The sequence below is a fragment of the Hetaerina americana genome, unplaced genomic scaffold (genome assembly GCF_022747635.1).
Source record: "Hetaerina americana unplaced genomic scaffold, ioHetAmer1.1.p SCAF_42, whole genome shotgun sequence".
NCBI classification, from domain to species: domain Eukaryota; kingdom Metazoa; phylum Arthropoda; class Insecta; order Odonata; family Calopterygidae; genus Hetaerina; species Hetaerina americana.
Genome location: NW_027287008.1, coordinates 4,432,137 through 4,448,809, shown reverse-complemented (window position 1 = coordinate 4,448,809; position 16,673 = coordinate 4,432,137). Strand labels below are relative to the sequence as shown.

At 35.2% G+C, this 16,673-nt stretch overlaps 1 protein-coding gene across 2 annotated transcripts; it reads right to left on the bottom strand.

Annotated features, from left to right (window-relative positions):
- Positions 1-1,114: 1,114 nt before the first annotated feature.
- Positions 1,115-16,444, bottom strand: LOC139692836 (ankyrin repeat and LEM domain-containing protein 1). Of its 2 annotated transcripts, XM_071591136.1 has the most exons (9): positions 16,223-16,444; positions 15,964-16,125; positions 15,341-15,570; positions 15,147-15,256; positions 10,502-11,429; positions 7,338-7,556; positions 6,472-6,842; positions 1,591-1,720; positions 1,115-1,343 (listed from the first exon to the last, which is right to left on the bottom strand). In XM_071591136.1, the coding sequence occupies exons 1-9, from the start codon at positions 16,291-16,293 to the stop codon at positions 1,180-1,182; spliced, it is 2,385 nt and encodes a 794-aa protein (XP_071447237.1). In that variant the 5' UTR covers positions 16,294-16,444; the 3' UTR covers positions 1,115-1,179. The 2 variants fall into 2 exon arrangements, with proteins under 2 accessions (XP_071447237.1, XP_071447239.1); XM_071591138.1 differs by lacking the exons at positions 1,115-1,343; positions 1,591-1,720 and adding an exon at positions 3,712-3,796.
- Between the last annotated feature and the right edge of the window lie 229 nt (positions 16,445-16,673).

Below are 16,673 nucleotides of genomic sequence, written 5' to 3'. Positions count from 1 at the left end.
CCTCTTTGGAAAAAGAATCCCATGAACCAGTCACTGCAAATATTTAGGTATTTACTTAACTAGGGATCTTGGTTTGGGAGTTCAAGTATATAATATGACTCAGAAGGAATTTTAAGTACTGCATTGGGTAATGAGAAATTTAAAAGGAATTAGCATAGCCACAAAAGAAAAAGCATATAAGGTACTGGTTAGCCCTATCCTAAAATACTTGTCCATAGTATGGGATCTATTTGAGGTGGGACATATAAAAAAGATAGAAAAAGTCCAAAGAAAGGTAGCAAGATATGTACTTGGCAGGTACAAAAGAATAGATAAAGTCACGGAAATGTTGGATATATTGAAATGGGAGAGTTTGAAAAATAGAATAAAAAGGAGTAGGTTAGGTGCGATCCATAGAATTGTTAAAAATGAGGAAGCATGGGAAGATTTATGGAAAGAGATAGAAAAACCAAACTTAAAGAGAAAAAATGGCCACAGTTAAAAAAAAAAACAAGCACAAAAAAAGCAAATAAGAAAAAACATTCTTTTTTAAAGAGAACTATTGTTGATTGGAACCAGCTGCCTGTAGGTTTGCTTGAGCCCTTTCCATTCAATTTTAGGAGTTTTAAGAAAAAGTGTAAAGCAGTCACTGGGTGATAAACTTCATTGATCAGTCATTATTATACTATTGTACTTATTAAAACATTGTTTGTATGTGATGTGGATGGCATTAGAAGTTGTATTGCTAAAGTGAGAGATATGTTAACGGTGTATGATTTTGAATGGTATATGAAATTGAAAAGTGCATGGTTACGGACTGAGTGTAGCGATGGATGGTGCGTAATATGTACTCGTATGGTGTGAATCTAGCTCATGGGTGATGGTAAAGGTGCAGTTGGTAATCTTCAAGTGTCATAGTATATAAGAGCTTTCTGTCTCCTATCTGTTCTTCTTGTGCATGTATGTATGTCCATTGTAAGAGTGACAATTGACCAGACTTGACCGTTGCCACCAAGAAAATTGCCTAATAACAACAATAAATTCTTAAATAAAACAATGATCCAGCTTCCCAATCAGTGAAGTGATGGTAAATAATCACTCATAATTTTTAAATAATATAATTTATTGAGTTGGTGCTATAAAAGTAGTTACAAAAGTTAGTTTGTCAAAACTAGTGATACAAAATTCAAACTTGATAGATTAATCAATGTCAGTTGGCTTAATCTGCCGTTCGCCTTCAGCCAAAAAAAGGATCAAAGCTCGGTGAAGAAGAAAAGTTCCAAAATATCTCTTCTCTGAAAACCGCAATGTGGAGATCAAACCATAATACTTTCCCCTTTGCTCATTTGTCACATTTTTTAAACCTGAAATATTTTTAAATTAATTTTAACTTTGGAAATAAATGGAAAATAAATAGCTCGGCATCCAGTCTTCTCCTTTCCTTAATTTAGAATACTTATGGATATAAGACCCAATATGATCATTCATTTAATGATTAGAAACATGCTAGTGTCTTAATCAATAAGGTTTCTTCTGTCAATGTAGCCTCACATTAGTGATATGGGCCATTCAAAAAGAAAATATTTTAAAAAAATATTCACTCAAAAATACCTAGAGCATCAATCATCGCAGCTTCTCTAGTTAGTGCTTCAGCAGGTATAACATTCTGGAACAGATGTACACAGACAACACCCAAGTTTTCTTTCCATATATCAATTATTTGCTTCACCTTTTTCTTCATCTGAAAAATGTTCAAGTTGCACAAAATGTAAAAAAACAACCCCACACCAATAACCCCCACTAATCAAGGATCATCAACAAAACATGCCAGTTCAGTTATTTCTAATCAATAAAAGAAATTATAGACAATTATTCAGTGCTGAATAATGTCTAAATATGTATCCGTGGCTGACAACAGTTTCACTTATTCTCAATTATTCATGATTAATCATCTTTCCCACAAGCTACAATTCTGATTTCAGATAATAATGGTCACAATACACCACAGTCAATAATCATGCTTTAAAATACTAGCACACAGGAGGTGATATGTATGACCAGGCAGGGGATGTCAGTTCAAAGTGAAGGGCTAAAGGAAGAAAAGGAAAGATGAGTGCTTAGGCAATATAAATCAACACAAAGCTAAAGATAGATGCACCAACAAAGTGATTATTCAGGAATATCTACCCTACAATTAGTGTACACTGAAGAAAATTAATTATATATAATTAGCTATCCCTTAGAAGCATTACTTCACACACTAAACTTTTTAAACAATATCCGATAGGAAATATACTAAATGTGTGGATGATCTAGTGGCATGAGTATTTTGATGACTTTTTTCAGTGCTACATAAATGAAAAGGAAATAACTATTCAACAATATTACATATAGGAACCAAATAATTTTTCATTTTATCATAAATAAAAGAATAAATATTTTCATTGGCTTCCAGAAGAGCCTTTTTATTTTTCATCATTCTCTAAACATTAATAAGGCTGGTTGGTCATTCTGATCAGCATTGGGCATATATGTTGTTCTACTCTTACAGCATTTATAATGTTTTGTATTTATGAACTCCATCTAATGAGAACATCATTTGTCAATTATTTAGTCTGCCAAAAGCATCCCAGAAATACTTCATTAAAATTATGCATGGATCAACTGAGAGATTTCTACAATATTTAAAAACCAATTTTCACGAACTGTTTTCCATGCCCTAAGGGAAGGGTTTCTGTGATCAGGGATTTCAAGGACCACTAAGTTTCAGTGAAATGCAGTGATCCAATTATCTTCTTCCCCTGTTTAGCTTTATATCCAAGAAAATATGTGATCAACACTTTGGGAGATACCATACTGCTCTCCGTTTCAGTCTTAACATTCCCAAATTACATGGTACAAAAGTCAAATACCTTTTGTGACAGATCAATTTCATTTATAGCCTATGTTATTAGAAACATGATGAAAAGGAGAGATCCTGAATTTCATACAAAGAATGAGACGAATAATTAATGATTTGACTCAAATTATAAAAAAATTCAAAAGGCATTTAGTCAAAAGAAAAGTTCTACTTGGTGACTCTAAAATCTGGAGGGAAAAATCCCATTCAAACACCTTGCCATAAAAAGAGACATTTTTACATTGAGTTTATATGAAGCACTCTTCAACAAATAATACAAAATTGACATAGTAAATTGGAGTCTTGACATCAACCACTTTTTCTTTAGATTTGTGAATCACTATGCCTCTCCAGTAAAAATGGGTAATTAATGAATTAATTGTCATTAATGTATATATGACATATTTAGTTGCCAAATAAGTATCCAATTACAAACAGGCAATCAAGGAAAATAATTAGATAAATACTATATTATTCCAGTAAAAACTCATTATTACAGAATAAACCTGTCTGAAAAAATGAGCATTTCTTATCAATGAATTTTGTCACAACATTACACATGTTAAAAAACTTGAAATAATAATATTGTCACCCCCATCATCAGTTCCTGTAATTAACAAATGAGCATATGATTTCAATTGCTTTTGAGTCAGAATAACAATATTCATAACTATGAGAGAAGTTAAGGGAAGCTCTGAGTATGGAATCATGCACAAACATGAGATCAGTCTAGAAAGGAATTTCAATGTATATGGGTATGATAAAAGGAAAAAAACAACATCCATGTTCACTCCAGGTGACATGAACAAAACAGGAAAGGTCCTTACCACTGTTGGGTCAAAATGTGCAACTGAAACTTTTCTCGTTGGAATCAGTTGTATTCTATTTATTAAATCTTAGAACACTGTAGGATAAACTCTGTAAAACAAAAAGATGAATAGAGCAACTGTACAAAAATAAATGCACAATTTGAAACTGTATTCTATTGATGAATTCTTGTAACATGGCTGGATAAACACAATGATATACATACTTCAAGTTCATACTTGTATTCTGATGAGATCTATGTCATGTATATGTGACCTTATGGATCAATAAATAAATAAATCACTGGTGATTGGTTTATTCAGCCACTATTCCCACATGATGCATGAAATTGCAGGGAAGAAACAATAGAGGTCATTTGCCATCAATATTAATTATTCTTCAAAAACTACTTAACCAACAAAATCTTTTTCCTATGAATATATTTATTTTTATGACCAAATATACTGAGCTTAAAAAATAATCCTTGAACACTTCCTTAATTTTAATAAGTGAGAGGCAAGAGCTCTAGCTGGAGTTCTTAAAGTGTTTTTTAAGTGCCCACAAAAGTGCCTGAGAAGTGTCAGCCTTGAATTCCAACACCTACTTTTTTTACTTGCATTAAAAAATATTTTTACTAAGGGCCATGGATAAGATTTTTGTCTTTTCATTATTTTGTATTATCAAGGGCATGCAATGTATTTAGAATGACCTTTTTACCAGAACCAACAATTAGAGCAACAAAATTTATTTCATTTAAGTAAGTTTAGCAATAATGAGTTTTTACTGCATATTCCTAATTGGTTTATTAATGGTGAAATTTCATAAGGTTGTATCTGCCACTGTTTCATTTGATAAAATACATATAATTATTTCAGGTATTAATTTCCACCATATTACACGTTTTGACTAATAATTTGGGTAATTAGGATTTGAATAATAAACCTCGACGCTGATTTTGCCTAAACATGTTATAGGTAAAAATATGAAGATTTTACATACCAAGAATTCTTTTTTTAATCCAAGATGTTCAAGAGAGATGACAGACCAGGAGCTGGATCTTGAAGACCCAGGGGACTTAGTCCAAAGGGCTTCTTAAGATGTTCATTCATTTACAATTGCTTTGAATATTCCTTCAAATTCTTTTCTTCAAACTCAAATGTTAGCACACTTTGCTACTTGTTATTACCCTCAAGATGCTGCATTACATTTATTAATTTTGCAGACCTGTCATATAATGAAAAGGGATTTTTTTCCACAATTTCCACAATTTTATCATTATCTCCACTCTCAAATTGAGTCACTTTGTAAATACATTTCTACAACTACCATCAAATGATAATTAGGCGCACAATGTCCACACCAAATAGATGCATCCTTGTTACTCTTAAACCTAAACCAATCAAAAGAAGAGACAGGTGCATTTAAATCGTTTAAGGAGCAAGAGGCCATATGTTACTCTTCAAAGAATGTTACTAAATGGATTCTCCAGTGTTGCTTCAAATCATGAGGGTCTTCCCAAATATTTTTGACAGCACTGAATTTAACCATATCATTGGTGGATACAGCCAATCCCAATTCCATCATCCTTACATTAAAGCAAGCAAATAAAGTTAAGAGATGTAGCATGTGACTCTAAAAACATTCTTCATTTATGTTTTACTGCTTATCCTCTACATTTTATAATTTTAAAATTTAAGAGACAAACTTGAAAAAGAAATATGTAGAACAATATAGGAATTGATTCCATTTTAAAACCAGCGGTTATGGTGTTTCATGCTGAATAATGTCAAAATAAAACTGAAAATCCACAAGAAAAATGAGATTTCATGTGGATTCACTAAATTTTATTTTAACATTATTCATCAAGGAAAATTCTACAAATTTACCCCTGAAATGATTAATAAAATGGTGTTTCATTATAAAACTTGAGAGCACACACAAATTTCTGCACTCATTCTTTAGAAACAATACAGAGTAACTTTTAGGTTCAATCATCCCATACACCAAACAATGTAATTCATTCAGACTGCAAACTGTTAAAACCATGGATTAGCATCAATTCAAACACTGTTACACAGAACAGCTTAAGTCCCTACTCCACATGACAATTTTCCATAGAGTTTCATATAGAGTTTTTTTCCTTAATTAATTTAACACACTAAAAGATGCATATAGTAAATGGCCTATCAAGGTCGTCCAACTGTACAAAATATTTTTGTATCACAGCTTCAATTTTATTTAACCACCAAAAATATTAGGTACAGATAAAATTTCTACATTAGTGCTTTCTAATATAGAAAAGTTTAGTAGGGTTATTTCATAATCAATCTAAAAACTGCACTACTGTGGTACATATTGCACCATACTAATGGAGACTCATACATTTTCAGTTTCAGTTAGCAATATAAACATGTTTCCATGTCCCAAAGTGTTTAACAGGGAACCAATTTAGTGTTTGCCATGATACAGTTTGATGCCTCACAGGAACATGCATAGCAGAATCCCATGCATTATGCATAAAGGAATATAAAGCAACAAAATGACACCCAAGGTTGACTATTTTGGCCTAATCACTACAAACAAAAGGGAAAAATATACATTTCTTAACTCTAAATATATCAGCATGTTTTCCTAAGTATTCATAATTGTTTAGGATTAGCACCCATATGTAATCTGGGAAAAATGTACCCTAAACAATTGTATCTATTTAGTGGAACCTATTAATTACACATTACATTCCTAAATTTCTTTAGAGTATGTAATTTCATACTCTACTGGGAACTAACCTTAGACACATCACTGACATTGCTCCTCCAAAAGGCAACTGCTTCATAAAGATGTGAGTATGGCCGAGAGCGTTTCCCTTTACCAACATAAAAGATGGAACTCAAAAACTCTCGCCAATACTGAGAACTTCCATCGCTGTAGAAACTTTTGTCAGAATAGCCATCATTGGCCCATCTCAGAGGAAGATTAAGAGTCATGCGAGGATCCAGCAGCAAATAATTGAAAGAGCTCTTCTGGTTACCTTCCCTCCATTGATTGAATTTTCCACTTCCATCAAACTGCATCATCATTTTCTGCTCAAGCTCAAAGTATTTTCCATGGCTTAGTTTTGAGGGCTTAATCAAGGTTTCCTCCAACTCACGGCTAAATTCTAAGAAAAAAATAATAAATTGTTGGGACAGTTGTTTCGATTATGGAAAAAGGTTGATGAAGCCTAACTAACACAATGATGGAGGCAATGACTGAAAGTAATACAGTTCAGTTGCATGGTCAGCAGTAATGTCTGCTGAAGATAGGAGTTGCCTTAAGAAAGTTTATCATCAATTAAGGTTCTCTCAATTGAATATTGAAATTGTAATTAGCAAGTAGAGATACAATTCTTTCATTTTATGCATACAAAAAATTGGAATTTATGGCTAAAGCTAGACAGTAAGAAATTGACTCTTAATAGAAACATTAATTAGGTCTTAAATTTTATGAATCTCAATGTGTGCTAGGTTTAAAGTGATGTTAAAGGTATTAATAACCTTCCACTAATGAGAGAGGTAAAGAATATACGTGATTTTAAATCTGTCTTTGTGAACTTCTCTCGGACTGGTGGGACAAGGGTAATGAAAACTTGTTAACTACCATTCTTAACTCTTACTTGTTTCGGAGCATAATGGTTCCAAAGGAGGCTCAGGATCCATCAAATGTGGATTTGCCTCTTTGAATTTTTTTATCATTTTAAGATATACCCTCTTGGTTGTGGAAGTGATGGGTCCCATTGGGCAGCGACAACCACAAGACACAACCTTGTACAGCTCTCTTCTAATATCTTCAGTGCAGCCGCTAGTCAGGGAACCTGCACTGCTTGCTCTGCACACTGGCACAAAGACAATAGAGTACGTTAAAAATTGTGTATCATATGTTAAACAAAAAAATTAAGGCTCACCACAAATTCTGTTTACAAATCCATGCCTTACCAGTTATTTACAGGAACACAACTTAATTAATCACAAGGTATTTTGTATCATTAAAATGAAAGTAAAAAGTTAACAAAAAGTTTACATTTGCTATGCATTCACTAGGATCTCAATTTTTCCACAAGGACGAATTTCTCCAAATGCTCCATAGCAGACTTTGGCGGCCAAATTTTGCCATTTGCATTTAAGTCTAAGAGATATTTCCATCACTATGATTACACCTGCTCCCTGAAGCCTTAACTTAGTCCTTTACTCAAGTATTAGTCTGCGGCAAGAATACAGATGATTTGAATAAGAATAAGTCTACAAAAAATGATAACTCATCCAGTCTTTTTTCAATCAATCGTTTCATTAAATAATCTCAAGGAAGAAGATCCTAAGGCCAATAAAAATAATTACGAAGAACTCCTATACCGGTATTTCGGTCACCAGGTGACCATCAACGGGGAGAAAATCAAATAGGGAACTTGAACTTGGAGGAAGAATGTGCCCCAGGCACTGTCCAAAGTCAAGTGACTTTGACTTTGGACAGTGCCTGGGGCACATTCTTCCTCCAAGTTCAAGTTCCCTATTTGATTTTCTCCCCGTTGATGGTCACCTGGTGACCGAAATACCGGTATAGGAGTTCTTCGTAATTATTTTTATTGGCCTTAGGATCTTCTTCCTTGAGATTATTTCTTTAACAGCCAATAGCTCCACATCCTCCAAATCGTTTCATTAGTTAGCTTACAAGAAACTAACAGGTAATTTTGATGTGAAAAATTCATAAGTAAAAATTACTTTAGACACATTAAAGTTATCACACTACTTCATAGTGAAATCAACATTTAACAATGAGATGGATGTCAAGTGCTTATTTAAAATTCTTTATTCTATATTATTTAACTTAAAATTCTCAAAACTGTAAGTCAAAAAATAAAATCCCATGGCTTCATTTGAAATACATATCTTCCCTTATTTACCTTATCTTACCTTATTAACTTCAAGGTATTAGAATTTTTTTACTTTGAGGAATGCATTAATAACTAAAGAGTGAGCTTTATGCTTGCCACAATTTATTCCATCTTAAAACTGGTTTCAGCTACTCGGTTACCACATTAACAATACTGTACCAGCTTAGATTAGGTTTTTGAAATGCCCGGACACTACTCAATTTAATACCCATTAGCCCTAACTAACGTGACAAAAAATCCTTAAATCCCATACTACATATAACATTCTATTATCACTCTTTAGCCCTGCATACTTTCTACCTCCATTAATTCCATCCAAAAGGCCTATTCTTTTCCTCCGTCATCCTTACTTTCCCAGTATTCCCATCTTTATTGCTGCTTACAGCATCTCATTGCTTCCCAGTATCTCCTGCGCCTACTAGTCCAACCTTCAAATTTATCCCGGCGGCAATCTCTCTTTCCCTACCAAGAGCATCAACATTGGTTTCAATTCCCAACCATTTTATTTCCTCTACTCTCCTCCAACCCACATGTCCAAAGCCTCCAATCTATACGTATCCACTTATCTCAATGACCATATTTCCCAGCCATAAAAAACTCTGCTCCATATTACATTTTTGATTCATCTTTTCTTGAAGTCTTTACATAAGGTGCCTGTCATCAAACCTTACCTCTTTTTAAACACTTCCTGACCGAACACAATTCTTCTTTTCTTGCCTGTAATTTCCTTCCCACCCTTCTACAAAACAAATCCTCAATAGACGTTCTACTGTTCTAACCTACATCAACTAAAATGTTTATCTAAACCTTCCCATTTCTTGAGAATGGCAATATCTTCATTTTCTTGTGATTCTTTCTTATTAATACATCACGGGTACATGGAAGTTCAGTAGATGATACTGGGCTGCAGACTGGGGGGCTGGGTTCAATACCCAAGTCCTCCAGTTACATGCTACTGAACAACCTCAGCTTTACCAAAGAGTGATTTTCCAAGTACCAGATCTCCATGGAAAACCACAGGTGGTACAATAAAGGAGCTGACCCCCCCTTACTCAGATGTACGAATGTCACAGACCATCAGCCTTAGTACTAGGTGAGCTCTACCCTTGCCATCAAAACAACCGTTAGGTTAATAATTGTGGTTTGGAGCCAAGTTATTATCAGATATAGAAAATGGAGAGGTGGTGCTCGTTTAAACAGTTAATGCCATTGTAAGAGCAAGCAGGGTTAGAGGGAAGGTAGTAACTTGGGAGTATTTTAGAGGTTTCCTAAATTAAGAAGTTGGTGACAGTTGCAACCAGGCTTTAAACCAGAGAAAGAAGGAGGAGGAGAGATTGTTTGCTAATTGATTCAAGAGATATCACTGATTTTTATTTGAAATGTAGATTGGCATTTATAAGATTAAATGTGACGGCTGCCAAGGCTTCTAAAACCATAAAAACATTTTAAAATAATTCCACCAGAACCAAAAAAACAAGACTAAAGATGTAATAAATCATCAGGCTTCAGGAAGAATCTGATGGAGAAGAGCCATCATTATACCTTTGAACTACAGGTACCGCATTTTAATTCCAAGACATGCCTGGATATAACAATATGTTTGTCTCCATGCTAATGATCTCAACGATCTCTCTCTCGATCTCTTTCCATCAACAATACCAACTTCCTTAACCTTTTTCCACCCATTCACACTGCTTCCCTATCCTAAAACGTCCACTCCAAATTCAACCACCTTACTAACCTCCTCCCTGCGGCAGCCCAGTTGGCAATTTGGAACACTACACTTGCATTGATGGTCTAACAGCTGAAACCAGTTGTACACAAGAATAATTTATAGAAAGCATAAAATTCATTCTTTCCATGAAGGTACTAGGATATTTACTGATACATACTCTGTCCTTCACGGGGAAGCTCTTCATCAGTCCTCCCAAAAATCACCCTTCCTGACAAAATGGGCGTTTCTAGTCTCCTTTCTTCCAATATGAATCCTTCCTCTTCATCTGTGATTTCATAAACTTCTTCTGGAACAGTAAAATATTCTTCACTTTCAGACCTTGAATTGGTGAAAACCTTTGAGGCAATATGACTCACACGAGGCAGCCTTCTCCTCGTGGTAACATTTTTATTCTCCTCCTCTAAACATCTTTGATGAAGTTCAGGGCATGAAATTGATAAAATACTTGAACCCTCACTACTCGTATCACAAGTTACCATCCTTGGCATAACACAGATCTTCCCAAAATGACCTCTAGGGACTTCACTAATTTTTTTTTGAAGTGGTGTGGAGCTTCCAGAGGAATCCGCAGAAAGCATAAATTTGGCATATGAAAGATTAGAGGTGAACGTTCTAGGTTCACAGCTATATCCATTATTATCACCAACCGGAGACCAACCCATCTCAATGGATGCATCGTTAGTTAAGTAGGAATTTGACCAATAGTTGTTCGGACTATCATGAACTAAAATAGTCCGAGTTGTATTTTTCACTGTCTTACCATTTTTACCTGCAGCACTTAAATCATTTCTTGAGAAATTTTGGTTCATGCAATCATCAAGGCTGTAATGAGAATTTGAACACCTAACTTCAGGACTGCTGTGAATTGAGTATGTTTCATCATTTACTCCGAATGATCTTTTATTTCCACTGCCTCCCAAAGGTGAATTGACCATTTCCTCAATGATTTGGACAGAATCTTCACTCCTACCATCTTCAGATATCAAATTATTATCTTCAATGATGATGTTTTGCATCACTCGTTCCTTTGTCTCCTGTTCACGGCAATATTCATCATATTTTCTTTGCTCATTTTCACATGCATTCTGAAATATCAAATTGAAAAAGATCAAGAGAAGTCAATAACATGAGTGAGTGTCATACGAGACCCATTAGGGTCTAGCTGAAAACAAAAAATGTTGAAAGTTTTACAGAACCCAGCATTGAACAATGCCAATCAATGAGTTAACCTTCCATGCAAAATTTCAGATCAAGTGGAAATCAATCAGTGGTCACTCATTTTGACTGAAGTTTTGTGTCACTTAGTAGTGGGTTTGTACAGTGTGATGGTCACATGTACTATGCCATCACACAAAGGAGTAGGAGTTATGGCTGTGAACAGCATTTTTTTCATTTTTTATTGGTATTGATTTTTCCTAACTTCAAACTGCCACATCATTATGGCTCTGAGCGCTCGAAAGAAGTTTTATACGGTTGGAGATAACATCAACAATCTAGAAGGACTTGGTCTTTTCCAAGAGCATTATGTACAAGGGTAAGTCTATAAATAAGTCCCAAACCTCAGTTTACCTTAAACCATGATTAAATTATATTTCATACATATGTTGCCAACAGATAGCAGCATAAGTATGAATGTTGTAGAGGCTACGTAATATCTTGCATTCAGTCAGTCTGTCAGAATGCCAACAAAGAAAAATGAATGATAATGAATGAGTGACACCATAGGAGTGTCCCAGAAAAAAAGGAGGCAGAGTCCATATAAAATTTTGAAGCCTGACTTGCATTGCAGTACAGTTTACACTGAAAATGATCAATAATTAGGAGGATAAATATTTCTCCTAACTTAAAGACTAGTTCAAACGAGCAGTTTACCAGGATTGTCTACATATCTGCTTAAGAAGAGGCCATAGCAAAGAAACCAAAAGCAAGACATTACAGGAGGGGTTCTGCAAAGTCAGGAGGCTTGAGTGTTTGCTAGGAAACAATGAAATTACATAGTGAAGATACTGTGGAAAGCAAGCAAAGTGTCAAAGAATTCAAGGATCATGCATAGAGATCTTGCCCAAAATGTCATCATCAGAGGGCAACTAATTGGGCAGGGCGAACACCTTTACTAGACTTGCAGTCTTGATTACTGCTGAAATATGGACAACTCAGAAGCCTGACCATATGCAAGCTGGCATGCCAAGACCATTTAGGAAAGTTTCACTCCCAAGGTGTAATTTCAATTAATTGTCCACTGGGATGAGACCATTGGCAATGCTGCCACTCAGGCCAGAGTTAATAAATAGAGGTCCTGGAGTTGGAAGGGATAGAAGACCTGGGTGTGCTCAAACAAGCAATACATACTGGAGTTGCACAGGCTTACACTATTATGTATAATATCCTCCTCTTATGAGATGTGAGCATGAGCATTCTCTTTGAAAGATTTGAAATTTTACACTGTTGCTTTTTCTTAACAGATGGAATGGAGCATGTGTTCTCATAGAGTAACTTCTAGGAGAAAGGATAAGGAACAGAAAAATAGTCTCTACGTGGCTTTCCACAGGCATATACATGAGATGTGTTGAATGTAGCCTTAGAAGCTTAAAAAGAGACCCTAAAAATCCTTAAAGCCCGAATATTTCAAAGATTTCAAAAATTTGGGAAAATGGCATCACAGGGACTTTGCATTACATAACTTGACTCTCACTTAAGTCCATATGAGGAGCCATAGAGTTGTCTAATGAAGCCATGAGTTTATTTCTAATTGGCATACATCTGAGAGAATTGGCACAATTTTATAGTTACAAAAGATTTCAATCCTTATTGCAGCAAATTTTCTAGGTGGTTCAACTGCAAGACGAGTATAGAGAGCTTCTAGAAATCACTCTAATATTTCTTGGTTGTATTCTACCAAAGGTAACTGTTTCGGAGTGCCAATTGCACTCCATAATATTCAAAGCATGAAAAGGGCCTCCCATTCATAGTATTGATATTTCAAGTTCATCTTAACTCGCCCTTAGTTAAAAGGTATCCAGGATATAAGAGGTCTGTAAATTAAGTAATGAGATGGGCAACGTAGCGTTCGATCTGGTGACACTGGGCATGGATGGGTGCCAGGGGTACATGTGATCTGAGGTTTGAACTTGCTTGAGTCATTTGGTTGTCCGTAACAATATTTGTTGTGAAACAGTTTATTCTATTGAGTCCTAAAAATAAGTGACATCAATTTCAATGCACTAGCAGGTTTTGCTTTAGACTTGGGCACAGCGCAACAGAAACTCTTGCTTAACTTCAGCAGGCCTACAGAGATACTGTTTTGTCAAGAGCCCAGGTTTTTTGGTGGTTTAAGGCATTTTCAGAAGGAAGAGAGTTTGAAGATGAACTACGAAGTGGAAGGCCTTCATCTTCAAGAACCGATGAAAATGTCGATAGAATCCTGGATCTTGTGCGTTCAGATCTTCGGTTGACAGTCAGAATGATTGGGGAAGATTTGAATTTGACTAACACCACCGTTCATCAGATTTTGACCAATGAATTGGGGATGAGAAAAATCTCTGCAAAAATGGTTCCAAAAAACCTTTCGCCAGACCAAAAGGACCAGTAGTTTTTGGCCATTAAAAAAATCCCTGTGGCTCCTCAGCCTTATTATTTGCCTGACTTGAGTCCTTGTGATTTTTTCTCTTCCCGAAGTTGAAAAATCACCTCAAGGGAACTCATTTTGGGACAGTTGAAAACATTCAAACGGATGTATCAGACCAGCTGAAAGCTATTCCAGTATCAGAGTTTCAGCACTGCTATGAGGAGGGGAAAAACCATCTCTAGCATTAAGTGGCTTCAGAAGGAAGTAATTTTGAGGGTAAAAATATAAAATTGTAATTCTATTGGAATGGAAAAATTAAGAAAAATCAGTCATTACTTATTTACAGACCTTGTACCTATGTAGATTTCTAGTGAAAGTGTACAACTAGGCCTAGCACACTGCTCCCATGACTACATCTTTAACTCAAAGCAACATCCGGCAGGTTCTAGAGCCCCTAAGATGGATGGATATTGGTTGAAGCTATATTCACAGCAAATTCATAGCAGATGTAGCATATCTAGTCATCTTAATTCGCAGTTAAGTTTAAAGTTAGACATTTACTTTTACATTAGTTATAAGAAAGTCCACAAATTTCATTTTTTGAATGAACTGGGTGCAATGGTATCTGGGGGAGAGACTGACACCCCTTGCTGTTTTTGATGAAGTAGTATACTTGTGCTTCAAAAGGAGTATATATGAGACTCGCACCATGAGAAAGGGATTCAAATCACCAGAGAGGCCATGTTTCAAAAGAGCCGCAAGACCTCTCCTCAAAATAAATATATGTTCAGTTAATAAAGGCTAAATAAAATTCTCATCCATTTGAACAGTAATGTAACATTTTTTTAAATATCCCAATAATTAAAATATCATGGAGGGTTTTCAAAAAGTGGAATTCATATTACCAAGTTTAACGGTAGCTGAGATGGACCTGGGAGAGGATGCCTTAATTTAAAGGTATAGGCATTCAAGGGTTCTAGGTCACCAATAATGCAGAGCAAAATGAGATGATCTAAGATAATTAAGGAACACAAAAGGAAATTTCCACATTTTAAAAATCAACATTGGCACAATAAAGTAAATTAAATAAGAACCACCACGGAACAAAATCTCTACATGCTATTGTTTTAATGACATGGTTGACCCAACAACTTTCAAAACTTTCCATTTTAGCCTTCACCCTAGTGTATATACGTAAAACATTGACAGTGGTACCAATTGAAGGTGCCATACTGACCATGGAAGGCCTGCAACCAGGAATTCCCCAAAGTCTGTTTTGTCTATTGAAGCTTTTTCTCATAATTAAGTCAATTGCATTTTCTCTCTTCTTTGGTTCTATTTCTCTATCTGCAATAAATTGGTACACACACAAGACATTAATTTCAGTTGACTTTTCTTCTTCCCTTATATTTATCAAAAATGCATACCTACCAGGAATGGTAAATACTCCTAACACTGGACTACAGAGTGGCTCAACTCTCATAAACTTTTGAAGGACTTCAATACATGCCAAATAATCTTTTTCTTTCGCATAATGCAATGGAGAACAACCTTCGTCATCTAAAGTCCTTGGATCTCCACCAGCTAATAACAGTAACTTAAGATTTTCTGCGCGACCCCATATTGCAGCAACATGAACTGGCGTTAATCCTTCACTAGATCTGAAATACAACATGCAAATTATAATACGCCTACTAAGTTTTTTACAATGGAACTACGAGAACCATGAGTATGAGTAACCCTAAATTCCGAAGGAATTGAAAAAAAACAGCTTTTAGGGTTTTAAAACTTTCACTGAAATGTTTGCGTGGCTGCAGTATTAGTCCCTGATATTGGGGGCACAAAAGATCACACATTTGCGTCAGGAATAATCACCTCAGAAGGATTACCTCATTTGGTGTATCAGAAATAAATCCTTGCAAAAGAATTTGAGAGTACTCCTTGACTTTGAACATTGCTGAAATTGCCACTCACTTAGACAAAAATGAAAATTTGATAGCATGACAGAACGAGCAGAATTGGTATTCACGTGGAGATCCAAAGCAACCACATACCTAACGTTTGGATTTCCTCCAGAAAGTAAAAACGTTGCCGTAATTTCCTTAGAGAATGAGATGGGCTCGATCCCCACTGCCAAATGAAATACCGATATACCATAATTCGGCAAAATTATGTCTGGATTTGCTCCTTTACGATTCACGAGATCTTTCACTGCACTGTACAAGACATGTATATTAATAAGATAAATCATTTAACAGGTTTTATAATATAATGAGTAATTCTATTCTAATTAATCTCTTTGTGAGTACTAACTCGGCATCAACGTTTTCCACTGCCTCGTATAAACGCAAGGCCCATGTCAAAACAACCTCTCGACTGCTCATCGTGGAGATTTCACATTTTTCGAAATGTATATATAAAAGAGCATACTACTAAATCCATAAAAAACTTTCAGTCCCACGATATCTCCTTCCAATGCCACCGTTCCTTCGGGCAAGTGCAAGTTTTCTCCTGAATACCAACGCGCATTCGAAATTCGAACGGCCTAGGCAAAGAGGAGGGTTTTTGTTAGGCTTTTGTTTTTAAAGTTAATGGAAGCGGGAATTTATGCATTTGACATTCCCAAAATATTAGGTTCATCGTATAATAATAACATTATGGCGAAAAGAATGGGTTATATAGAATACGTTATTGGTGCTTAGTTATATTTATTTATTTATAGTATCTATTTCTTTAACTTAAATATAGAAAAGTACACAGATGT